The 26,384-nt window shown below is 42.1% G+C and overlaps 1 protein-coding gene across 3 annotated transcripts in view; it reads right to left on the reverse strand.

Annotated features, from left to right (window-relative positions):
- The window catches only part of CNIH2 (cornichon family AMPA receptor auxiliary protein 2), a 65,018-nt gene that overhangs the window by 33,977 nt on the left and 4,657 nt on the right, over nt 1–26,384 (reverse strand). For all 3 annotated transcript variants that reach the window (XR_006100714.1, XR_006100715.1, XM_042439681.1), the window contains exon 2: nt 17,787–17,855. Coding sequence is in view for 1 of the 3 variants with exons in the window: in XM_042439681.1 (XP_042295615.1) it covers nt 17,787–17,855 (69 nt within the window). In the remaining 2 variants the exon portion in view is untranslated. The remainder of the gene's footprint in view (nt 1–17,786; nt 17,856–26,384) is intronic.

A 26,384-nucleotide genomic window follows, 5' to 3' on the forward strand; every position in this document is an offset into this window, starting at 1 on the left:
TATTTTTTGGCTTCGGCCCCCCAGTTGTCTGAGGGACAGCAACCCGGCCCCCGGCTCAAAAAGGTTGCCTACCCCTGATGTAACCAGAGGGTATTAAATCTATCCACTGTGCTACAGGAAACAGTGGACAGAAAGGGAGATCAGAAATGGGAAGAGAACATGTAGGACCTGCAACAATATTTCCATGGCTATTAAATTGTGGGATGTCAAAGGGATCTTCTTATCCTCCATGCCAGTGCTCCCCAAACTGTGCCCTTTAAGAGATTTTGAACCCTCAGTCATGTTGGCCAGTAGTCTGGGATTCTGGGAGCTGAAGTCCAAAATCCCTTAAAGAGCACAGTTTGAGGACCACTGTTCTATGCTCTTCAATATCTATATGAAGCCACTGAATAGAGTCATTATGAAGTCATTAGGGGTTTTGCTGTCACTATCAGTATTATCAATATATGGATGATGTTCTCCTTCTCCTTATCATTGGAGCCAACTAGGGCTGCACAGGTACTAAACCACTGCACAGAGTGGTTAGAGTGGAGGAAGCCCAGTAGACTGAAGCTGAATTCCAACGAAATATAGAATGGTGGTCCCTAGGTCTACAAAATGAGTAAGTGACCCACCTTGGATGGGGTTGCACTTCCCCCGAAAAAGCAAATGCATAGCTTGCGAGTACTCCATATCTGCCACAGGAGATCCATGTGGCCTCTGTGGCTCAAAGCGCTTGGGGCCAGCTGCAGCTTTTCCTGGACAGTAATAACCTGACCCCACTAGTTCACACACTGGTAACTTTCTAGTTAGACAAATGCAATGCATTCTGTGTGAGGCTGCCATTGAAGATGACTCAGAAGTGCAGCTAATACAAAACTGCGGCAGCTAGACTGCTGACAAGATCAGCTTATAGAGACCATATATACAGTGTTAAAAAGAAATTGCACTGGCTCACAATAAATATCTGGACTTTAGGATATTTAAAGTCCTAAAGTGTCTGGGGAACCTTGAGGACTGAGAACTGCTAGAGGCGTCTGTGAGGATTTTCCCACCAGGCTATTTATTTATTTAGGGGATTTATATCCCACTTTTTGTCCAAAATGGGATTCAAGGTAGTTTATAATAATTTAAAAAGATAAAACTAAAACATGGATTACAAAAGTTAAAACATTATTAAATATTAATAATATTAAAATGTAAGTTAAGCAGCACAGTTAAAACCAATAAAAACCATTAAAACCTTAAAACATCACACAACACAACACAAGTAAAATTCATCCACCAAAAGCCTGGCTAAATAAAAAATGTCTTCAGCTGCTGGTGAAAAGAGAGCAGGGAGGCGGCTGGCGTGATTTTCCATGGAAGGTCCCACAGAAGCCATCACATTTCAGCTTTTTCCACCCTTATTCCACCAACTGTGGGGGTTCTCCTCAGGAAATCTCCCCATTGTGGCCAAATGTGGGGTTTCTACTCCTTAACTCACCAAAGGTGAAGACTTCCATGGTGTTTACTGCAATGAACAAGAGCTAGGGCTTTCCTCACCTCTACCACAATGTAAGAACTTCTTCCTGTCTCCCTTGTGTGGCACCTACTGTGGGGACCATAGCAATAGCAAGTACATTTCTATACCACTTACCACTTAGATAGCATGCCCTGAGCAGTTTACAATGTGTAAGCCAATTGTCCCCAATAAGCTGGGTACTCATTTTACTGACCTACGAAAGAATGGAAGGCTGACATTGGAGCCCTCCTCTAGGATTGAACTTACAACATTGTGGCTGTAGGACTGGCATTTAACCATTGTGCCACTGGCAGTGTGATTCTAGGAGTTGTAGTGTGTCTTATGTGCCTTCAAGTCATTTTCCACTTAACGGCAACCTTAAGGTGACAAACAGGTGAATAATTAAATCCTAAAGAAGATGGAGAGAAGCTCACCAGGATATAAAACCTTTTTAAAAGCCACCATGGGCTCCCACTGTTCAAAAATATGCAGAACCAGTCACATTCTAGCTGACAAGGACTCCTACTGTTCTGCCCCCCTCTTGCCCCAAATCCTGACACCAACAAAGTGATTCCAACAGGAAGTGGCATAAGGCTGCTTTCTCGAATACGAAATGCCATGTAATCTGCCAGGATATGTGGGGAATACATCTGCCAGCAAATGGGGATAATGAACTCTTCAGAAATTATATTTATCCAGTCTACTGCCCTTATCTGGTTTGCAGCTCTTAATCCCCAAATTGTATTTTTAACTAATTGGTAGTAATTATTTTGTAAGCTTCAGCAGATGCCTCACAAATCCTGAACCCCAAGAGGTCAGCCAATAGGTAATGTACTATAGCATTGGGCTTATACCCTTTGATGCAGAAACCCTTCTGCTTGCCCAGGTCCAGAGGAGAACCCCCTGTCCTTACCAGTCTACAGCAACCTTTACATTTCTACAAAAAGACTGCCTCGATCTGGTCTCCCTTGTCACAACAGTCTTCTCACTCTGAGCCCACATATTCCTTGGGCAGAATTGTTTGTGGGTGAGGTAGAACAAGAAAGATAAATATTTTCTAGAGAAGGGTAAGCCAGACCACTGTGTTAGGTCATGGAATCATAGTTAGAAAAGACCCTAAACGCTATCCAGTCCAACCTCTTGCCATGCAGGAATTCACAATTAAAGCATCCCTGACAGATGGCCATCCAGACTCTGTTTAAAAACCTCCAGAGAAGGAGACTCCACCACTCTCCAAGGGAGTGTGTTCAATTGACAAACAGCTCTTATTGTTAGGAAGTTCCTTCTAATGTTGGAATCTCTTTTCCTGTAGTCTGAATCCATTGTTCTGGGCCCCGTTCTCTGGAGCAGCAGAAAACAAGCTTGCTCCAGCCTCAATATGACATCCCTTCAAATAAACAAGGCTATCATATAATCTCTTAACCATCTCTTCTCAAGGCTAAACATACCCAACTCCCTAAGTCTTTCCTCATAGGGCATGGTTTCCAAATCCTGCATCATTTTAGTTGCCCTCCTTTGGACACGCTCCAGTTTCTCAACATCCTTTTTGAATTGTGGTGCCCAGAACTGGACACAGTATTCCAAGTAAGGCCTGACCAAAGCAGAATAGAATGACACTATTACTTCCCTTGATCTAGACACTATACTTCTATTGATGAAGCCTAGAATCGCATTGGCCTTTTTAGTTGTTGCAGGTCAACTGTTCATGACCAGATAACACCTACTGAAATTTCCCCTTCTATACAACCTTTAAAGGTAGAGGAAAGAGAGTTTTCACATTGGCAAGCCTAGTTCTAGGTCCTGTGATTGAGGCCTGGAACACATTTAAGTCGTCTTCTGGAAATGTTCTAACCCATTGCTGGCCCAACACATATTTCAGCCTGAGGTAAGCCTTCTCCCCCTTCACCAAAAACAGCAAATTTCACAATACATAATATTATGATACATAACTGTCAGCTAGAGGACTTTTTCTTCAGCCGCTCCTAGACTGTGGAATGACCTGCCAGGAAGAGATTTGACAGCTGAATACGCTGCCTGAATTTAAAAGAGCATTAAAAACCAGTCTCTTCTAGGAGGCTTAGTCAGAGGGTTTTTTTTTAATTGTGAACTTTAAATTATGAATTTTAATGTGTATTGTTTTAATATGTGTACATCTTATTTGTCCTTTTAAATTGAGGTGTGTGTTTAACTGATGTTGTTTGTTTATTAATTGTTGTTGTTCCCTGCCTTAATCCATGGGGGGAGGCAGGAAATAATAATAATAATTATTATTATTATTATTATTAAACAAAACCAACACTCCAACCATTACATCATTCTGGCTCTCAAGAGCTGCCAGCCCAATAATTTCTTATGCAGAGACAGGATGGTGGGACAGTGGGGAGGGAGGGGAAGGGGAGAGAATACACTCTCAATGCTGGGCCACGCACACTGAGGACCGGGGTGGATGCTATCTAAAATACAACGACATAGTCAGCAAGTTCTGGCAGGACAACGTCTTCACTCTGCAAGTTGTGTTTTTTAAAAATCGGGGGAATAGAGGTTGATAGCCATTGCAGAAAGCAGTCCTTCTCCCACCTCCACATTCTTTTCTTGACTCTTGAGATTGTATATATGAGAATGGATTTGGGTATGTGTGTGGAAGGGGACCACTTCTAAAAGGTTGTTCTGGGCCCTCAAAACATTCTCAGGGTCCCTGTGCTCCTACTGTATTCTTTCAGATCCAGGGGGACAGCCTTTGCTGCACCGTACGTTCTGTGCCTCTGTGATGCACAGAAAGAAATCAAGGTCAAAGAAAACTATTTATACTTGCAGGACGGGAGGGGCAACCTAGAAGGCACGTCACCTCCTTGGTATGATGCCAGCCATACCTCTCAAGTGTTTTGGAAGTAACAGGGACATCCCAGAATTTAACCTACTTTTTCTTCCCCTGCTCCAAGCGCTATCTCTCTGTTGTCTGCTTTTCCACCTTGCTTCTCCAATCAACCTGGATGCTTCTCTTCAGGGTTTCTTCCCTGCTGTAAGGAGCTGTTTGTGGCCAGATTTAAGAGTCAAGTGGCCTGCAGAGCCCTTAAACTCCCCTTTCCTTTTCCAAGCGATGTACAATAGCTTTTTAAAACAAAACAAAACAAAAACAAAACCTTGATTGTTAAAAAGTTCTTCATTTCCCAAATACACAGTTACCAGAATGTAGTGGCATCTCTTCCCCGTTCCCTGGCTGATAATGGGATCTGTAATCTAATGTACCTGAGGAGGGCCTGGTTTCAGAATGACTAGCCCAAAGGCTAGCAAGGGAATCTGTAGAACCTCAAAATGTTCTTGGGTTACAACACCAATAATCCTTTACCACATGCCAGTGGAGGTTGACAGTAGGTGAAGAGCATCTAGAGGGTTATACGTTCTTTCATCTTGAGCTAGAACAAGAGCTTTAAAAACTTACTCTTTTTGGGCAACAGTAATCCAAACCTCACAGGATTTTGGGAGTTGTTCTCACCCCCAAAGGAATTTCTCCAAGCTCTCAATGATGCCCTCCACATTTGCAGCTTTGACTTTTACAGATTTGATTATTTGAAGTTTTGATTAATATGTTCTCTCTAGGAATCTCTAGGTCCTCCAGAAAAGAAGTTGACCATAGAGGTGTGCTGGAGATCCTAGAAGTTCCTAGAGAAAACACTTCTCTAGACATTTGTAGGTCCTCCAGCATGGTTTTATGATCAGCCTCTGGCAGATGTTGACCACAGAGTTGCAGTGGAGGACCTAGAGATTCCTAGAGAGGTAAAAAGAATAGTGTTTTTTTATTTGCGATTTTTCCATATTCACCCCTAACCCCAGAGAATGTGGGGGGACCACTTTTGGAATCCTAGAGTTACAAGGGGATCTATAGGCTACTGAGTCCAATCCTCTACTCAGTGCAGAATCTCCAGCTATAGCATTCCAGCAGGTAACTGTCCAGCCTCCTTTTGAAGACATCAAGAGAAGAAAATCTCACCACCTCTCTAGGCAATTGGTTCCATTGCAGAACCACTCTCAGTGTCAAGAAGTTACTTCTAATGTTCCATTAAAATCTACGTACCTGTAACTTCAAATCATTAGACATGGTCCTACACACACAAGGCACAAAGTGTTCGTTACTACATATATGGTTTGGGTCCAGGTTACCTACAGGACCATCACCTCCCTTATAATCCACTCAGCACATTCTGGTCTTCTGGGGGACAGTTACTCCAATCAGCCAGGACTGGGTTGGCAACTGTCACTCGGAGGACTTTTTCTGCAGTCACCCCTAAACTGGGGAAGAACCTGCTGGAAGAGATTCAACAGTTGCCTATGCTGTCTGAATTTAAAACAGCATTAAAGACTAGTATCTTCCAGCAGGCCTACCTAGATGAATTTTAAATTATGGATTTTAAATATGAACGGATCATTTTAATATGTATTGGTCTCATTTGTTGTTATTGTTGTGTGCCTTCAAGTTGCTTCTGACTTATGGTGATTCTAAGGCAAACCTGTCATGGGGTTTTCTTTGTTAAGAGGAAGTTTGCTTTTGCCTTCCTCTGAGACTGTGCAAGTGGGACTTGCCTAAGGTCACCTAGTGGGTTTCCATGCGTAGCAGGAATTTGAACCCTGGTCTCCAGGGTTCTAGTCCAAAACCTAGGCCACTACATCACACTGGCTCTAAATTGGTCTTATATATTCTTTTAAACAGATGTTATGTATTGTATTGTACTCTGTTGTTTTCTGCCTTGATCTATAAGGAGAGATGGGTAAGAAATAATAACAGTCACCACCACTACCACTACTCTCTGGGGCAGCAGAGAACAGGCCTGTACCCTTTCCTCCGTGACAGCCCCTGAAGTATTGAAAGAATGCAGTCATGTCACCTCTCATTCTTCTCTTCATCTGAAATGTCCAGCTCCTTCAATCTTTCCTCACATATTTTTATCTCCATGCCTCTTAAAACCTGAGCCCTTCTCAGAACGTGCTCCATCTTGGCTGTATCTTTTTTAAAATGAGGTACTAGAACTGAATGCAATTCTTCAAATGAGGACTGACCAGTGCAGAATATAGTGAGACCATTATTTTCCTCTATATGGAAACTATGCTTATATTAGTGCAGGCTAAGCTCACATTTGCCTTCTCTGCTGCAGCATCACACTGCTGGCTCATGCTCAACTTATGATCAACAATAACTCCAAGATCCTTTTCACATGTAGTATTGCTGAGCCATCTGTGAATTTGGTTTTTGTGGCCTAAATGCAAAATTTTGAATTTGCCTCTGTTGAATTCGTTTTATTAATTTCCACCTCGTTTTCTAATCTATCAAGGCCCTTTTGAATTCTGTTCCTGTCTTACAATGTGTTAACTGCCCTTCCCAGTTTTGATCATCCATAAATCTAATAAGGATTCCCTCCACCACATCATTTAAATCACTGATTAAAATATTGAAGAGTGTCATTCCCAGGACAGAACCCTGTGGCACTCCACTCAAGGCATCCTTCCAACCACTGATGACAACTCTTTGAGAGCACAATTTTTCAACCAATAATGGTTTCATGACATCTGTCCATTTGCCAGCTTCAAGAAAGATGACCATGAATTTCATCCAGCATCACCACTTGTGTAGCATAACCCATCATCCAGTATTACAAAGCATATACATGGTATATGCTGTATCTATGACCTTACAGGGGGTCATAAAGACAGGAGCCCAGAGGACACATGCAGTCCAGGGACCACACTGTCTTGTGAAAAAAAACAAAAACAATAACCTAAAAGCCACTGTGGTAGGAGTTTACACAGACCACCAATCTAAGACAAGGTGGTGGAATATGAAAAGAATAAAGAGCATGTATAAAGAATGGAAAGAAGGATGAATCACCAAGGAAGAGTTCAGATGTGTAGCCCTAGCTTACAGGCATAGTTAGAAGAAAGCTAAAACTCAGAAGGAGCTGGGACAGGCTAGGCAAGCAAGGAGCAATGAAGAGAGGTTTTTCAAATGTTCAAAGCAAGAGAATGACGAAGGAAATGGCAAGGCTGTTGCTTAGCAAGCATGATAAATTATCAACAGATCTTAAAAGGCGGAACTGCTCAATACCAATTTTGCTTCTCTCCCCATCCCCAAAGAGGACTGTGTGCTTCCATGCATGAGTAGAGATCTTGCCAAGGGATCAAGATTGCAAATCTGAAATTGATAAGAAATCTGAAATCACTTAGTTAACCTAAAAGAGTTCATATCTACAGGGCCAGATGAACTACATACTATAGTATTGAAAGAACTTATTGATATAATATATGTGATTACGTCTGTAAGCATTTAGAAATGAATGTGATAATGACTAAAAGGCAATATGGGTTTGTCAAAAACAAGTTATGCCAGACTAATCTGATCTCTCTTTTTTGACAAAATTATCAGCTTGGTAGATGAAGGGAATGCTGTGGATGTAGCATATCTTGATTTCAGTAGGGCATTGGACAAGATCCCCCATGATATTCTTGCAAACAAGCTACTAAAAGGCTGGCTAGATGGCAGGTTGATTTTAGTAAGGCATTTGACAAAGGTCTACCATGATATTCTTGCAAACAAGCTAGTAAAAGGCAGGTTAGGTGGATTTTGTAACTGATTGACCAGCTGAACCCAAAGGTGCTCACCAAAGGTTCCCCTTCGTTCTAGAGAGAAGATAAAAAATTAAGCTTGTATTGATTGAAGTGTTATATGGTTTTTATGTTGTGTGCTATGTAGTGATCTTTCCATATATATAATTTCATGTTATAAAGTTACATTTTCAATTAAAATTATTATATATATCAAGGCCAATTTGATGGGAACGCTTGATACAAAGTGGGAAGGAAAGGTAATGCTGGGAATGGGAAATGTTTCAGTTTAAAGACAAATGGGTGGCGAGTGGACAAAAATGTTTGCATTGCTAATTGCTTTTAATATACACTGGAACCAGAAGCGCCTCAGGTCTGACAATAACACCATGCTGCGAACACCTTTATTTTCTGAATAAAGCTTTTCTGTTTTACTGAATACTGTATCGCTGAAGTGATGTGAGCCAGTACATGACAGTATATCAGAACTCCTCTTACAGGACTGAACTGATGCAGAAACGGATCTAGAAATGGGCCCTCTAGCCAATGAATTGGAAATGGAGGAGAGACAGACACAAGGTGACTGGAAGCTGCTGCTTCTACCAAACATGGGCCTGAAGAGTCCAGCCTAGGCACAGTTACTCACAGGGACTAATGGAGATGCATATAGGGGGTAGGTGCCTCCACCAACTTCTGAACACCCAGGACCACACCAACCAAGGGTGGCCTGGTACTGGATGGCATCACCTCTCCAAACAGAGCATCAAAGAGCAGGAAGCTTGTCAGACTGGGATGCATACATAATGGAGTCCTTTGCCTCAAGAGGCCTAGAAACCAAGAAAAGGGAGGCTGAGCAGAAACTCTAGGAGGAAGTGGAGATGCTGTCCAGTTTTTTGCAGGCTCTCTTGCTAGAGAGGGATGGTGATAACTACCAGGATGGTGCTGGTAGGTGGCTGAGGGGCTGGCGTTGGCTGGGCAACTGGGCCAACAACCACCTCTGGTGATTCCAGATGGAAGGTGGTCACCTGCACTGGTGGCCCCACAACTGCATGGCAAGTAGTGCTTGGGTGTCACCTTTAATGGGAGCAAAGAAAGACTGCCGTTTTTCGTCACTGGAGTGGCAGGCTTTATGCACAAGTGGAAACACATCTTCCTGCCTGAAACAGCCATGTTGAGGTGTATTGAAGGAGAGGTAGCAGAATAGCCAATGCACCTATACAACTTGCAAGATTTCATGATAAGCCTAGGTGAACATTTTGAGCACCCATTTTGACAGGAGAAAGTTTGCATGCACCTTATGACCCTGAGGCAGGGGTCTCAGTCAGTGACCGAGTATGCTGAAAAGTTCTAGCAGTTGGCAGCAAGGGTCCAAGGACACCAAATCCAGCACTTCTGAGATGGCCTGCAGCCAGACATCTTTGAGTGAGCATTGTCAAGAGACAACCCTGGCACCCTGATAGGATAAGTGTTCCTGACCAGTGTAGGGGAGATAGTCAAGGAGACTGCGAAATTTGTCAAGCAGTGGCGAGGGCTGACAGTGAAGGGACCAGGCAAGTGAGAACACCTGAAGACTCCTTGTTCCAATTTCCTGAGAGTTAAGTGCTACTCAACAGCAAAACACACTCCCTCAGACTGTGATGGAATCTCCTTTGGCATTTTAGAGGCTGTATGACCATCTCTCGGGGGTACTTTGATTGTGTATCCCTGCATGGCAGGGGGGCATTTGATATGATTCCTATCTAGATTATATATTATGTATATGCTTTGTTTGTCATACTGAATGACATGTTACGCTGCACAAGTGGATGAAAAGAATGAACAAACAAACACCGTCAGGCTTTTGTCCACTGCTCTTGTCTTGTGGCAATACAGAGAGGTAAAGAGGACTTGTGGCAGGACTTGTGGTAGTAAAGATTGAGGGATGCAGTGGTCCCCTCCTCCTCCTGCTGCTGCTGCCACCATCACTACAGGAAGCTGCTGAGCGACACTTTTAGGGCGGGATTTCAAAAGGTTCCTGTGGCTGAATGTTCCCAACTCCTACCATTGCTTTGTGTTCTTTCAGAGGCTGGTGAAAGCAAGTGCAATTGCATTGCAACCATCCTGCTGACTTCTAAAAAAGCAGCTCTTTCCCTCCCTTTCCTCCCTGCCCACTCACTGACCCTCCCTTTTCTCCTTCACCTCTTCTTATTTTCCTCTGGTCTTGGAATACTAGCTTCATCCTACAAACCCAGACTGCATACATAAAAATGCTAAAGAAGGTCCATATAGAAATAAATATATTTAGCAACAAGGATAAATTTTCTTCTGGCTGAAAACTGCCTTTTAAACCTCTGACGCGGCTATCCTTATAACTTGATTTGATGGTTGCTTTTATTTGATAATAAACCATCTTGGGGGAGAGGCCAGAGTTCATTTGGGAGAACACCTGCTTTATATGCTGAGAATAGTTCCATATTCAGTCTCCAGCCTCTCCAGTCAAAAAAGATCAGGTAGCTGGTGAAAAGGAAACCCGGCTGGAAACCCACTGAAGAATGGCTGCCAAATCTGGGCACAGTGAACCAACATTCTTAACAGAGATGGCTTCAAATGGAGGACTATGATTGTCACAAGTCCAATGGGATGTGGGAGATATTCTGCCTTCTCTTCATAATTTCTCCCCCATAAGAAAACAACAAAGTAATTGTCAGTACCAGCTAGTACCAACTAGAGGCAGTGGCATCATTAAGAGGGTTTGGGGGGGTGCACACTGCACCAGGTGACACTTTAAGAGTAGGTGACACCTGAAACATCTACATTTTGGCAGAAATGGGCTGTGGATTTGCCTCTGACCCATTAAAATGCTAAAGAGATGGTGTGAGTGGGGTTAGACTCAGTGAGAGGAGAAAAGGGAGGGCTCAAAATTGTTGTTTTTTAAATGAATAAATAAATATTTTATTTTTTAAAAAAATTAAGAATTTTTATATATTTTAAAAAAATATTCTTTTTACATTTTCTTTAAAAAATCACCTTTTACCAAATTTTCACTTCAGCCACATGAAACTACGTATATGTAAATGTATGGAAGCCACACACATACTGCAATTTGAAGGTATAATTTTATTTTTGCTAGTTGTTTATGTTGCAACTGTACCATGAGATTCAGTAATGTATAGGAATTATGATTAAAGACAAACATTAGCACAAAAAAATGACTAACGATTCTGTATGGTGTGATATGGGAGGAGGCCAATGGGGCGGGTGACGCCATGAGTTATTGAGTTACCATGTGACAGACTAGAGAAGATTCACTGAAGAATCATCCAAGTCCCACTGATTCAGTGGGTTCCTCTAGTTGGGACTAACAGTAGAATTCAGACCCATGCAACCTTCCTTTTGCTAAAAGAAGTTCTGTGTTTCAAGTAGAGTTTGGAACAGTTAATTTTGGACTACAATTCCCCACAATGACTGGACAAGTGCTAAATCCAAAAGTAATTTTTTCAAGCTAGAAAAGTTTGAGGCACGGCAACTGTGAGATAAAAGCCTAACCTAACATATCAGGTTCATACATTTCTAAGATAGATAGGGCAGGGTATAAACACATATTGGTCTGTCAATACATTTTAGTAGCATTTTTGGAGGGTGGAGGGAAAGATATACAAAATGAACAACTGGTCCCATTCCTTCTCAGTCGCATTCAGACAACCCATACTCTCATCCTGGTCTGGATGTGAAATACAGGTAAGTGAAATGTATCACTGGGTTCGAACCTGATTTCAACCAGACACAAACACACAGACACACAAAGAAACAAAAGATAGTGAAATATATTCTTCTTTAGATGTACCCAAACCAGCATGGAATTGGGGATGGGGGGACTACTCATAGGTAGTTCATGACCAGATCAATCTTTTAATTTTGGGCTCAGCACATGCCCCCATCATAACTCAGCCCATGAGCCACTTCTACAACTGTCATGTTTACTGAGATGGACATTTGTTGTTATAGTATATGCCATTAAGTTGGCTTCTATTTATGACAATCCTATGAATGAGAGATCTCCAAAAATTCATGTTACTAACAACTCTGCTCAGGTCTTAATGTAGCCAAAGACTGCATTGGCAGCTTTTCATTCTTTCTTTTTAGAAACAGAACAGTTTTCTTAGGAAAAAAGTGGTGACTGTGGGGATGCTGCTAACTTTAGAGCCCATCTAGACATGATGGCAGTTGTGAATGCAAACTGTAGTCGAATGTGTGAAGTCGAAGGCTTTCATGGCCAGCATACATAGTGTTTTGTGGGTTTTTCAAGCTATGTGGCCATGTTCTAGAAGAGTTTATTCCTACAAAAAAACTGTAGTCGAATTCCCATAAAGTGATGGGAATGCATAGAGTTTAGGGAAGGGTTTTGGGGTTTTTTTTATGATAACTCCCAGAATCCTCCTAGGCAGGAGGGAGTTGCAGCTCAAAAAAGTCACTTTCCCAAGCCCTGGAACAAAACAAAACAAACAAGATGCTGAGCACCTCCTTCCCCTCAAAACCAGCTCCTTCAACTAGTGCCTGCCATGTTGAAGGTTGTAAATTAGGAATAATCTGCAAGCAAGGAGGGGTTAGGCAGTTTTGCAGCCAGAATCCCAGTGAGAGAATGCACTGGTATCATTCTCCCTCTTCACAATTTCTGTGTTCAGAAACCACAGAGTTGGAAGGGGGCTCATACACAATTGAACCCAACCAGCAAGAGCATCCTCAGCATGTAGGTCTGTGCATTTTTTAAAAGACATCCAGAGAAGGAAACCCCACTAGCTCTCTAGTCAATTTGTTCCATTGTCAAAAAGCACTTACTGTCAAGATGTTTCCTCTAATGTTCAATCAAAATCTACCACCTGTAATTTAAAACTATTAGATCTGGTCCTACACTGTGGGGCAGCAAAGAACAAACCTGCATCCTTCTTTTTGTGCTTTAAATACCTTGAGATATTTAAAGAGTGCATTCATATCACCTCTGTCTTTTCTTCGCCAAGCTGAACATGCCCAGCACCTTCAACCTTTCCTCATATATTTTGATCTCCATACTTCTTATCCTCTCTATCAACCTTCTCTGAACCTGCTCCAATTTTTCTTAAAATGAGGGGCTCAGAACTGAATGCAGTAATCCAGATGAGGCTTGACCAGTGAAGAATTTAGTGGGACAGTTACTTCCCGTAACTTGCAAACTACAGTTCCATTAATGCAGGCTAAAACAGCATTCACCTTTTTGCTGCAGCATCACACAGTTGACTCATGTGCGATTTATGATCAACAACAATCCCAAGGTCCCTTTTTCATGGGTTGCATGAGCAGCCATTTATCCCCCATCCTATATCTGTGCATTTGTTTTTTGTGACCTAACTGTTGAATTTTGGCTTATATTCTGCACAATTTTCTAGTTTACCAAGGTCTTTGTATTCTGTTCATATCTTGCAATGAGTTAGCAACTTCTCCCAGTATTGTGTTATTCACAAATTTGATTCCCTCTGCCCATCGTCTAAGTCATTAATAAAAATGTCAAAGAGTACCAGCTCCAGGATAGAAAGCTGAGGCACTCCACTTGAGACCTCCTTCCAGTCTGAAGTGCAGCCACTGGTGATGACTCTTTAGGCACAATTTTCCAACAACCATTTATGGTGTTTCCATTTATGCCATATTTAATCAGTTCCCTAATCAAAATATTATTGGAAACTTATCAAATGCTTTGCTGAAATCTGGATATATGACATCCACAGCATTTCCAGCATCCACTAAACTAGTGACCTGATCACAAAACGATTTGGCAGGATTTGTTCTTGACTAGCACATGCTCGCTCCTACTTATCAACACGATAAAGGTAAAGGTTTTCACTTGACTAGATTGTATGGTTGTGACCGACTGCAGGGGGTAGTGCTCATCTCCGTTACAAAGCCAAAGAAGACTGACAGGCTGACTGGCCTGTAATCCCCTGGATTTTCTTTTTTGTCCATTTTGAAGTGAGAGACCATGTTTGCTCATCACCAATCATAGCACAGAATCACAGAAAAATAAAATCATAGAGCTGGAAGAAACCTCAAGGGCCATCCAGTCCAACCCCCTACCATGCAGGAACTCACAATCAAAGCACCCCCAACAGATGACCATCCAGCCTCTTGTTTAAAAACCTCCAAAGAGGAAGACTCCACCACCCTTTGAGGGAGTGTACTGCACTGTCAAACAGCTCTTACTGTCAAGAAGTTCCTCCTAATGTTGAGCTGGAATCTCCTTTCCTGTAGCTTGCATCCATTGTTCCATGCCCTTTTCTCTGGAGCAACAAAAAACAAGTTTACTCCATCTTCAATAGGACACCCCTTCAAATACTTAAACAGGGCAATCATATCCTCTCTTAACCATCTCTTCTCCAGGCTAAACATACCCAGCTCCCTAAGTCTCTCCTCATAAGGCATGGTTTCATGACCTTTCATCATTTTGGTCATCCTCCTTTGAATATGTTCCAGCTTGTCAACTTCCTTATCGAACTGTGGTGCCCAGAACTGGACACAGTATTTCTGGTGAGGCCTGACCAAAGAATAATAAAGTGGCACTATTACCTTCCTTGATCTAAATATCTTATATCTGTTCATTTTTTCTGCCTAAGAAAATTCTCCCCTGTTGAAATTCACTTTGTTAGTTTTGGCCCAGCATTCTAATCTATTATGGTCATTTGGAATTTTGATTCTGTCCTCTGGTGAGCCTGGTGGTGCAGTGGTTAAATGCCTGTACGGCAGCCACTCACAAACCACAAGGTTGCGAGATCAATACCAGCCAGTTTTCAGGCTTGCATCCTTCCAATGCTCTAAAATGAGTACCCAGCTTCATGGGGGCAATCAGCTTACAGTTGTAAACTGCTTAGAGACTACTTAGAGTGGTATGAAGTGGTATATAAATGAAGCTGCTCTTGCTTTTGGGGTATTTGCTACCCTTCCTCATTTGATGTCAGCTGCAAATCCGATAAGCATGCCCTCTACTCCTTCATCCAAGTCACTGATAAATAGGTTAAATAGCACTGGGCCCAGGACAGAACCCTGTTACGCCCCATTGGTCACTTCTCTCCAGGATGAAGAGGAACCACTGCTGGCACTCTTTGGGTTCAGCCCGTCAACCAATTGCAAATCCACCTAGCAGTAGCATGGTCTAGTCTGCCTTTTACTACCTTGTTTGTAAGAATATAATGGGAGACCTTGCTGCTTCAGGTCACTCTGAAGGTATGCTGTTTAAATGATGCATGCACCCTAAGAGGCTGGAAGCCACACCAAAGCCATGATCCAGTCATAAAGACTGGAACACAGCTTTGGTGCAGCTTCTAGCCTCTTAAGATGCATGTGTCATTTAAACATCATATGTAAAAAAGTGACCCAAAGCAGCTTTATTTTGGCCTGTCTGTTTGGGCCTCAAGATTTATTTATTTATTTATTTATTTATTTGTTTATTTATTTATGGTATTTATACCCCACCCTTCAGCCCTAAAGGCTATCATCCAGAGCATTTCCTTCATTTATCAAGCTGATACATTTATCAAAAAAGGGGATAAAATTAGTCTGATGTGACTTGTTTTTGAGAAACCCATGTTGGCTTTTTGTGATTATGGCATTCCTTTCTAAATGCTTACAGACTGTCTGTTTAATTATCTGCTCTGGAATCTTTCTTGGTATTGATTTCAGGCTACATGTCTTCAGTACTCTGGGATGCAGTTCCTCTGGCCTGCAGATTTGAACTCATTTAACTCTTGAGTATTCTTTGCCTAAGAAAACTCTATGAAATGCATGGATTGCCATAAGTCGACAAGTATCTAAAAGTCACATACAGGTTAATTAGGTGATTTCTGGCTAATTCCCAACTAAATCCCTACAGTTTAACACTCAGGTTGTTGAACTACTGAATACACTTACTCTTTTCAAGTGGGGAACCTTTACAGTAGCTTCCTCCAACTGGAGGGGTTTTTCAGATATTTTTGTCCTCAAACCACTGGGCCACAGTAACTCAATACTGCTACACTGACTGGCAGTTCTCCAGTGTTTAAGGCAGGAATTATTCACAGTGCTACCTGGAGTCACCAGGGACTGACTCTGGAGCTTTCTGCATGCAAAGCAGGTACTCCACCATTGAGCCATGACACCTTCCTCTTAAGTTAAAGTCAGAGTCCCATGGACCTAAATGAAGGATCATTGATTTAAAAAGGAATCTGCTTTTAGGCCAAGTCAGATTGTTGGCCCATCTAGCTCAGTATAATTTGCAATGACTGACAGCAGTTCTTCAGAGTCTCAGACGGGAGACATTTTCCTGAAGATGCAGCAATCAAAGCTGAGCTCTTTGGCAGCTAAAGAAAGTCTTCTCTCACTGCGTTGCAAGAACCTTTCCAACACCTGTTCCTACCTCATGGCCAGTGAGTAGTAGTTGTTGTAGTAGTAAAAATAAATGTTTATTTCTTTCCTACCTCTCCTCGTGATTTTATGCAAAGTACAGCATATTAAAATACAAATAATTAAAAAGAAAATACATAAAGCCAACAGTTAAAATACACTACTATAAAACAATTGAAGTACATTCGTATGGGTGCATTCTTTAAAATATACAAATTTAAAAATCATGCTTTAAAATTGACTGGGTTGTTTTAAATGTTGTCAGCGTTTAACATTGTCACATCTCTGCCAGCAGGTCATTCCACAGTCTGGGGGCCTTGATGATCTTGAAAAGCCTTGATGACTGACAGATACTTGAACCTTATGATGCTGTCGTATAGTGGGATCCATCTAGCTAAGTACTGTCTACGCTGAACTGCCCAAAATTTTCACAAGCCTTGATAACTTGATAATCTTGGTGGTGGGTTGAGTAACATGTGGACCACAGCCTTTTTTGTGATACCCTAATCCCCACTGCTTATAAAAATGCACTGCTAAAAGTTAGCACCACTGTAGGGAAAATTAAACTTTACAACAGGGGTGAGGCCCTGTTCTTGTTTTAATGAGCTTCCCATATAAAGAGGTAAAGCATGAAGAATTTCATTTGAGGAAATGTGATTAGTACAATAACCAAAGTAGAGAGCCCCCGCATGCATTATTTCCTCCACCCCCCCATGTCCAAAATAAAACTCCTCCAAAATTAGAAAAGGACTTCTGCCCCTTTCTGGGTTTTGCAGTAAGGGGTGATACAATTGTGGTGGCTCCAAGGGCAGTGGTCTGTGCGATCTCAAAATTGCCCATTTGTGATTTACAGCTTTCATTGCTGAAAGTCAAGGAAATACTCAGCAGACCTTTAGTAGCCACCTGTACCGCAGGGAGCCACCATAGCTGCTGCTGGTATTATGCCAGTTGTGGCAATGTTGGTGGCAGCTGCTGAATTTTACCAGCAGTGCAGCAGCCCTTGGTGGGTTCACGGAGCGGCAGGCAAAGCTTACTTTAAGTGGAGATGCTAGGGACTGAATCTGGGATTTTCTGCATGTAGTACAAGTGTTGTACCACTGAGCTATGACAAGGTACATACAGAACTATACCTTTTCTGTCTCCCCCATAAACACTCTGTCTTTCATAATGACAGGCATTTTTGCTGGTTCCTAATATAAACTAAGTCTAGATCAGAGGGAGGAAGCAAAGATTAGACTTGGCGGGTGAATAGGCAGTGGGAGTTGGGGAATGGGAAGACAAACGTATGAACACAAAGACAGACACACCTCTGACATGACATGTATAGACTTACTGCCCTGGCTGGGTTGCCCTGGTCAATAGGGTTTTTGAAGTCCATGTGCAATTCGTCAAAGGCGATTATCTAAATGGAGAGGAGGAGAGAGAAAAAGAGGACTTGTCAGTCTGAGATGCAAGAATCAGCAAGCCCTGAGTGCAAGTGTTTATGTAAATCATGGAAATTTGTATGCCATCTCTTCAACGGCTTCATTTATACCCAGCCTCTTTCTTCCCCCTTTCCTGTGCTTCTCTGCAAAGAGGAGCTCCATCAGTGAACAAAGGAGACAGAGCAAAGTTAAACAATTCAGTGCCCAGCTATTATACCTGGGGAGCTAGGGCTGGGAGCCATTTCCAGTCCACTAAATAAATAAGCAAACATTTGCATACATTTTTGGATGTAAGGAGCACGCATGATTCCCAAACATTAATAAAAGTATCACTGATGAGAGACAGTGTGGTGTAGTGGTGACTGGGGTACAGGACTGGAGACTTTCAAGATCCAGATTCATAGAATCATAGAGTTGGAAGAGATCACACGGGCCATCCAGTCCAACCACCTGCTATGAAGGTACTCTCAATCAAAGCATCCCTGACAGACGGCCATCCAGCCTCTGTTTAAAAACCTCCAGAGGACGAGACTCTACCACACTCCGAGGGAGTGTTTTCCACTGTTGAACAGCTCTCACTGTCAGAAAATTCCTCCTAATGTTATTATTATTATTATTATTAACCTTTATTTATGAAGCGCTGTAAATTTACACAGCGCTGTACATGCAATCTTTTTAGTTAGACGGTTCCCTGCCCTCAGGCTTACAATCTAAAAAGACATGACACAGAAGGAGAAGGGAGTGGTGGAGGGAAAGGGTAAGAGGTCCAGCAGTTCCTCTCAACCTCCGAGGTCTGGACCAAGGCAGATGGACTGGAGGGAGGGCAAGGCTTCATAATGGATGGTTAATCATTATCCAGAGAAAATACATAATGTTGAGGTGGAACCTCTTTTTCTGTAGTTTGCATCCATTGCTCCATGTTCTATTCTCTAGAGCAACAGAAAACAAGCTTGCTCCAATATGACACGCCTTCAAATACTTCAACAGGGCTATCATATCACCTCTTAACCTGCTTTTCTCCAGGCTAAACATACCCAGCTCTCTAAGTCTCTCCTCATAGGGCATGGTTTCTAGACCCTTTACCATTTTAGTTTCCCTCCTTTGGACACTCTCCAGCCTCTCAACATCCTTTTTGAATTGTGACGCCCAGAACTGGTCCTGTATTGAGTCATTAAACTCACAGGGCATCTGTTACTCCTCTCCCTCCCTGACCCTTGTCCTTCATTCTCTCTTGTCTTTCTGTAACTCTTTCCCCATCTCTGTCTGGAACCCTTCTCCCCATGCCAACACATGGGGACTGCTCCATCCCCATCTTAGGAATGCTGAGGTCTGAGGCTCTGTTGATCATTTAGAATTCTCTAGTGCTGCAGCTCCTAGAATACTTTGGCAGGGGATTCTAAGTACCTGAGAAAACAACAGATCACAGAATTCTATAGGAGTAGCTAAAAGTGGCACCAAAGAGCTATGACTGTATAGTGTGAATAAAGTCCTGCTCCTAGAAACCGTCTGCTTGCAGAGCACTGGAGATAGACTGAGGCCTCATACATTCCTGTGACTTTAAGTTACTCATCCCTGCAACAGACAATAAAAAAATTATACTTTGCAGATTGAATGGCAGAATATTAACTCATCAGAGACCTACAGCAGCACGACAATTGAAAATAAGAAAGAAAAAACATAGTGTATCTCTTCATTAACTAAACTTCAGAGTGATGGTGTCTTTGATGTCAACAACAAAACAGAAGTGACACAAAACCCAGAAAGTGTTAACTTGCCATAAGTTTTGAGGAAGCCATTCCATATGGCTCCAACATTATCAGGAATCTCCCCTCCAAAAGAAAGCCTGCCCACATATGTGTTGCCTGGGCTGGCATTTCTTCAACCCACTGCTCAGACTTCAGTGAGAAACTCTTTTTCCAAACGAAAAATTATAAGCTTTGCTTTTTAAAAAGGGATATGCATGCGCCAGGGTTTGTAAGCCTGATACGATATCCCTGTTTAAGTGTTTAAAGGGATGTCATATTGAAGATGGAGCAAGTTTATTTTCTGCTGCTCCAGAGAATAGGACATGGAGCAATGGATGCAAGCTACAGGGAAAGAGATTCCAGTTCAACATTAGGAGGAACTTCTTGACAGTAAGAGCTGTTTGACAGTGGAAGACACTGCTGTCTTGGAGGTTGGCGGAGTCTCCTTTGGAGGTTTTAAACAAGAGGCTGGATGGTCATCTGTTGGGGGTGCTTTGATTGTGACTTCCTGCATGGTAGGGGGTTGGACTGCATGGCCCTTGAGGCCTCTTCCAACAATTCAATAATGCAAAGAACAAGGAGTGCAGCTTGGTTTGTATGTTGTCTTTGAGAGCCAACATGACATAGTAGTTTAAACTTTGGACTACAACTCTAGATCAGAGTTTAATTCCCCACTCACTCATTGAAACCCACTGGTTGACCTTGGACAAGTCACACACTCTCAGCTTCAGAAAAACCCGTGACAAGCCTTAAGGTCGCCAAAAGTCAGAAACGACATTGTCCTTTAATGAATTTTATTGTTTTTAATGTGGTGGAATCTCCTTCTTTGGAGATTTTAAACAGAAGCTGTCAGGAGTGCTTTGATTGTGCATTCCTGCACCGACACCAGATGGTTGGGTGACATACTCTCAGCCTCAAAAAAACCAGTGACAGGCTTTAGGGTCACCATACATCAGAAACAACATTGTCTTTTAATGAATTGTATTGCTTTTAATGTGACTTAGAAGTCTTTAAACAGAGGCCGGAGGGCCATCTGTTGGGGATGCTTTGATTGTATATCCCTGCATGGCAGAGGGTTGGTTGGACTGGACTTCCAACGAATGCTTTTAACTTTATCTATTCTTGTTTTTTAAAAAAATGGTAAGGTTTTATCTATATTGTTTTTAAATAGCCACCTTGAGTCTCATTACTGAAAGAGAGGTAGGATATACATGACTCATTATCATCTTCTTCCTCTGAATCCCATTCAAAAGTTATCTGTTTCCCATGTTTCTGTTACATCATGTGAAGGAGATTTCCGGATGTCAAGAAGGTCTGCCAGGCTGAAGGAAGTGGAATCAATTACCCTGTGATTTACCTTAATGTACTGTTCTCCCCCCCCCCCCCCGCCTCGCGCCCGCTCACAACCCCTGGTGTCTCGTTTTTCTGTTCAGCACCATATGGCATCCTACTCAAAGCAGCTTCTCTGGAACAAGGTGGCCTGCAGGAATCTGCCAAACTGGGTGAGTCATCCGGGATTTTCAGTGACAAATTTCCCTTTGTGGAGCGGGGGTGGGAAAGCAATGCTGGCCCAGAGTCCCCAGTGGCTCTGGTGGCACCGGCCAGAGACGCCCAGAGGGCATGCCCTTATGCTAGCCAAATGGCCACCAATTTGTAATTGCTTGAAAGAACAAACCCAGATTATTGTGCTTCTTCTTTGAGAATCTCAGTGCCCAGCATCCAAAGTCAAGAAAACTTTTCGGTGAACTTTTTTGAAAGAAATATATTTTATTATTTATTTTACAGCAGTAAAACCGTCTAAACAATCTTACATAAGTGAAAACTTAGCAAAATTCCATGCACAGTATATTTACCCCATGATATACATTTCTTTATATGTCTTCATATCAGCATGTTCAGAGATCTTGTAGCACTTTTGAGACTAACGGAAAGAAAGGTTGCCAACTTATTTCTTTCAGTTAGCCTTAAAGGTGCTACAGGGACATAGCCAAGGGGGGGTCCGGACCCCCACCCCTTCCATTAGAAAAATGGTGTGTGCTGCTGCGCCGCCACGCCCAAGCCCCATTATAATGATGGCACTTGGTCTGGACCCCCCCCCTTCCTAAAATCCTGGCTACGTTCCTGGGTGCTACAAGATCTATCTACATACTGATCATCATACTGGAAACCATGCCTTATGAGGAAAGACTTAGGGAGCTGGGTATGTCTAGACTGGAAAAGAGATGGTTAAGAGGTTATATGATAGCCCTGTTTAGGTATTTGAAAGGATCTCATATTGAGGATGGAGCAAGCTTGTTTCCTGCTGCTCCAGAGAATAAGACCCGAAGCAATGGATGTAAACTACAGGAATAGAGATTCCACTTCAACATTAGGACGAACGTCTTGACATTAAGAGCTGTTCGACAATGGAAGACATTCCCTTGGAGAGTGGTGGAGTCCCCTTCTTTGGATGCTTTTAAACAGAGGCTGGATGGCCATCTCTTAGGGGTGCTTTGATTGAGAGTTCCTGCATGGCAGAATGGGGTTGGACTGGATGGCCCTCCTTGGGGTCTCTTCTAGCTCTATGATTCTACAGACTAACATGGCTATGTCTTTGATTTCTTCATGTTAGTTGGGGATGGGTCTCTAATATTATCCCTAATCTCAATAATACGTTTCCCACATACTCACGGAAAGCTTAGTCCAGAAAATATATATTGCTTATGTAAGAACTTTTGACTGTCCCTTCTTCCTAACATCCGAATATTTAATGCACAATCCTTCTTTTGTGACTAACAGTTTTAAATATGTGTGTTTTCATTCTTTCTTTATGTTCAGCTGAACTGTGAGGAAGGATCATTCCACTTTTTGTGAAGTACATCGGTACAAGATTGGTGGCAGGAAGGAAAAGACAACAGATGCTGTGGCCATGAAGTCCAGAATAGGTAGAGAGATAATAAAAGAATACCCAGCTGCTGTAATTGAATTCAAGTTTCCAAGGCTGGATTAACCTCATCCACAAGTAACCAAGAGACCTGCAGTACAGAGCCACTGTTAATAAGCTTTAGAAAGCTTGGAGGACAGATGTCTCAACAGATTGGAGCAGGGCAAATGTCCTCATCTTCAAACAAGAAAAAAGGGAACCTGGACAATGACCAGTCAGTTAACTTGATGTCGATGAAAGGAAAAATTCTAGAAAAGATCTTTAAACCATCAGTCTATGCGCACTTAGAAAGGAATGCTGTGATAACTAAGAGCCAGGATGAATGTCTCAAAAATAAGGCATGTCAAACTAATCTTATCTCTTCTTTTGATAAGAGTTACAAGCTTGGTAGACCAGGAGAGTGCTATGGATATAGGATATCTAGACTTCAATAAAGCTTTTAACAAGGCTTTTTGACTGCTCAGCACCCTCTTACCCTCCTTGGACTTCTCCCAAAATGAAAATACTATAGTGTTCAACATGGGGAAATGGAGCAGATGATACAGTAAGGGAAATCCAGCACATAAAAGAAGGAGTGCAGGAATACTTGGTTACTCTAAACAAATTCAAGTCTCCAGGGCCGGATGAACGAGATCCAAGGATATTCCACCTAAACATTAGGAGAACTTCCTGACAATAAGAGCTGTTTGACAGTGGAAGACACTCCCTTGGAGGGTGGTGGAGTCTCCTTCTTTGGAGGTTTTTAAACAGAGGCTGGATGGCCATCCGTCGGGAGTGTTTTGATCGTGCTTTCCTGCATGGCAGGGGATTGGGCTGGATTGCCAGTCACTACAAGATTGTCATGGCCCTCCAGGGCATGTACAGAATGCACAACGTACCAGTGCAGCAGTTCTAGACCATTATCTTTTAGTTCATTATCCTCCGTACTCGGCTTCAAGAAGGACATGGACTCAGCCAGTAAGTCTTGACTGGGGGCTCAAAAACGTTATGGTTACAGAAACTCAAGGTACCAGAGTGACCTTGATTCCTACCCTCCCTCTTTGTTCAGACTGAGGGATTGCTGGGGAGGCAGATAACTACGGTATTTGCACTCAAATTGCCTGACTGCTTCTGTACCTGGAAAAACCTATATCTAAGAAATCTATAACTAGATACTATAACATGACACTTGTGATCTCTTCCAACTCTATGATTCTATAAGGTCCCCCATGACATTCTTGCAGCCAAGTTGATGCTGTGTGGGCTATACAGTGCTACAATCAGGTTGATCTGTACTTGGTTGAAGTCTGAACCCAGATGATTACTTTTCTTCTCTTCCTGGAGAGAAGTGACTAGATGAATGGTTCATGTTTCTGTATTGGGCTCAATGTTGTTCAAGATCTCTATAAATTACAGTCGCCCCTCCATTTGTGTGGACTCCGTTTGTACGACACTCGCTTACTCACAAGGAGCAAACAGAGGAGATCAAAACTGATAGGGACTACAAGGGCTATGAAGTTCAACCCCCTGCCATTCAGGAAAATACAACTAAAGCACTCTCAGAAAGGGCCATCCAACCTCTGGTTCAAAGATCTCCAAAGAGGGAGACTCCACCACCCTCTGAAGCAGTATGTTCCACTAAACAGTGATACCTTTATTGGACTAATCAAAATGTACATTAAACATGTCGCAAGCTTTCAAAACCCCACTAGAGCTTAATCAGGCAAGAGTGTTAAAAATCATACAGGAGAAAGAAAGAAGAAAAAATGACCATGTTCATCATATGTACTTTGCTATATGGCTGATATGGCTACCCCCAGATATGTTTTCAGTATGTTCCACTGTTGAACTACCCTAGCTTTCAGGAAGTTCTTCCTAATGGAATCGCCTTTCTATTACTTTGAATCTATCAGTTTCTGCCCTTTTCCCTGAAACAGCAGAAAACAAACATGCTCCATCTTCTACACTGCAAGCCTTCAGATATTTAAACATGGCTGTTATACCACAATCTTATCTTCTCCAAGCAGTATAGAAACTGACTGAAGAGCAATGCCAATGCTTAGAGGGCTTATTGACCAAGGAGGCAATAAGTGGGCTGGAGTGAACTTCAGGCCTTAGCCTTTTGCAGCGAGTCCTTGTTCCTTATTGTTGCTATTGCTTTGTGTCTTCAATTCATTTCTAAATTATGGTGACCCTAAGACCACTCTATCATGGAATTTGTTCATATGGGGTTTGTCCTTGCTTTTCTTTGAGGATGAGAGAGTGCTCAATATCACTTACTAAGTTTCTATGTCCCAGTCCAACACTCAAACCACTACACCACACTGGCTCTCTTTTTTCCTTATGCCTCTTCAAAATCCATCATTGTCATGAAACCTTTGGCACAACCCCACCATCTCCACATTCCCACTTTCGCTAAGCTCATGTTGATATCACTGACCTGAAAGCATAGCCATCCCCTCTACACCTTTGCATTCCCTTTCTTAAATTTGTTGTGAAATGTAGACCATAATCTCTTCTGAGCAAGACTTCAACCTGCTATGCTTTGTAAAGTGCAGCTATGCAGTGACAGGACTAAAAGAAACAGGACTAGCAGGATTTTTTTTGTGGGGGATTGGTATGCAAAAATCAACAAGGGAAATTATGTATCCTTTCCTGACAAAAATATGAGACATACATCACTCCTGTTTGACAACTCATTCCTAGGGAAACAATTATTGTCTTCCTGTTATATCCATGCAGCAAGGGTAGAGGAACCTATGGTCCTCTAGATATTGCTGAACTGAATCTCCTATCATCCTTTACCATTGGCTATATTGGCTAGAGCTGATGGGAGCTATAGTTCTATGCATATTCCCCTCCCTTGCTATGCTGGGATCCTTTTACACAGACTAGCCTCCCCCAGCCCTTCTGGACTAGGTAGGATCAGAGGTGCAGTTCAACATCTTGAATGTTGGGTAAAACCTGTTGTCACTCATCTTACTATATATCAGTATCAGGCAGATTTCAGACTGGTGGGATCAACTTCATTTTCTTCTGGAATCACAAGATCCATGAGCAAGAGGCTGGGAGGGAAATACCCTTACAATGAGAGAATGCTGAATCCAGAGTTTCTTCTGAGCAACAAAGTGGAATCAGGCTTATATTCCTACCACACAAAAAATCACTCAAAGGCATTCCAAAGGGATAATTCTGAGCCGGAAGGAAGTGATTTTATCACTGCTATTGTTAAACAACTGCAAAACAAAAATCTTTACCAACGCACTGCAGATCAACCAGAGATCTACCAGTAGATCCACATTTATATTCTGTCTCATTCTCATTACTTTTGTGCAGTCAACACACCACTGGAACACTGTGCTAAATACATTTTAAAATAGCACCAATGGGCCTTCAAATCAATAGCATAAATACAATTAAATCAAAAGGTGGTTATAAAAATATAAGATATTAAATATAGTAACATTACATAGACAAGGATAGTCTGGTTAAACCTGGTTAGCCAGTTTTTAAAATTTTTAAAATGTTTTCCCCAGCTCATAGGCATTAATAATAATACCACAGTGGTCTAAGCGCAAGGGATGTGTGTCCAACCTTGCACAATATCATATGAAGAAAAGAGTGAGACATCAGTAGGCCAGAGGCAACAATGAGGCTTGCAGATATATAGAGATATATACATATATAGATACACACACACACACACAAACGAGATGTATAGCACATCTTTCTCCTAAACTCACTGCGGCTCATAGTAATCTTAGATAAAAGATGAATATAGCTAAAAGTCAAATTAAGATAAAAAAAGTAATGAATCAAAAGGACAGTTAGAAACAATTAAAATCAAACATTTTTTAACA

The sequence above is a fragment of the Sceloporus undulatus genome, chromosome 9 (genome assembly GCF_019175285.1).
Source record: "Sceloporus undulatus isolate JIND9_A2432 ecotype Alabama chromosome 9, SceUnd_v1.1, whole genome shotgun sequence".
In the NCBI taxonomy this organism is placed as follows: domain Eukaryota; kingdom Metazoa; phylum Chordata; class Lepidosauria; order Squamata; family Phrynosomatidae; genus Sceloporus; species Sceloporus undulatus.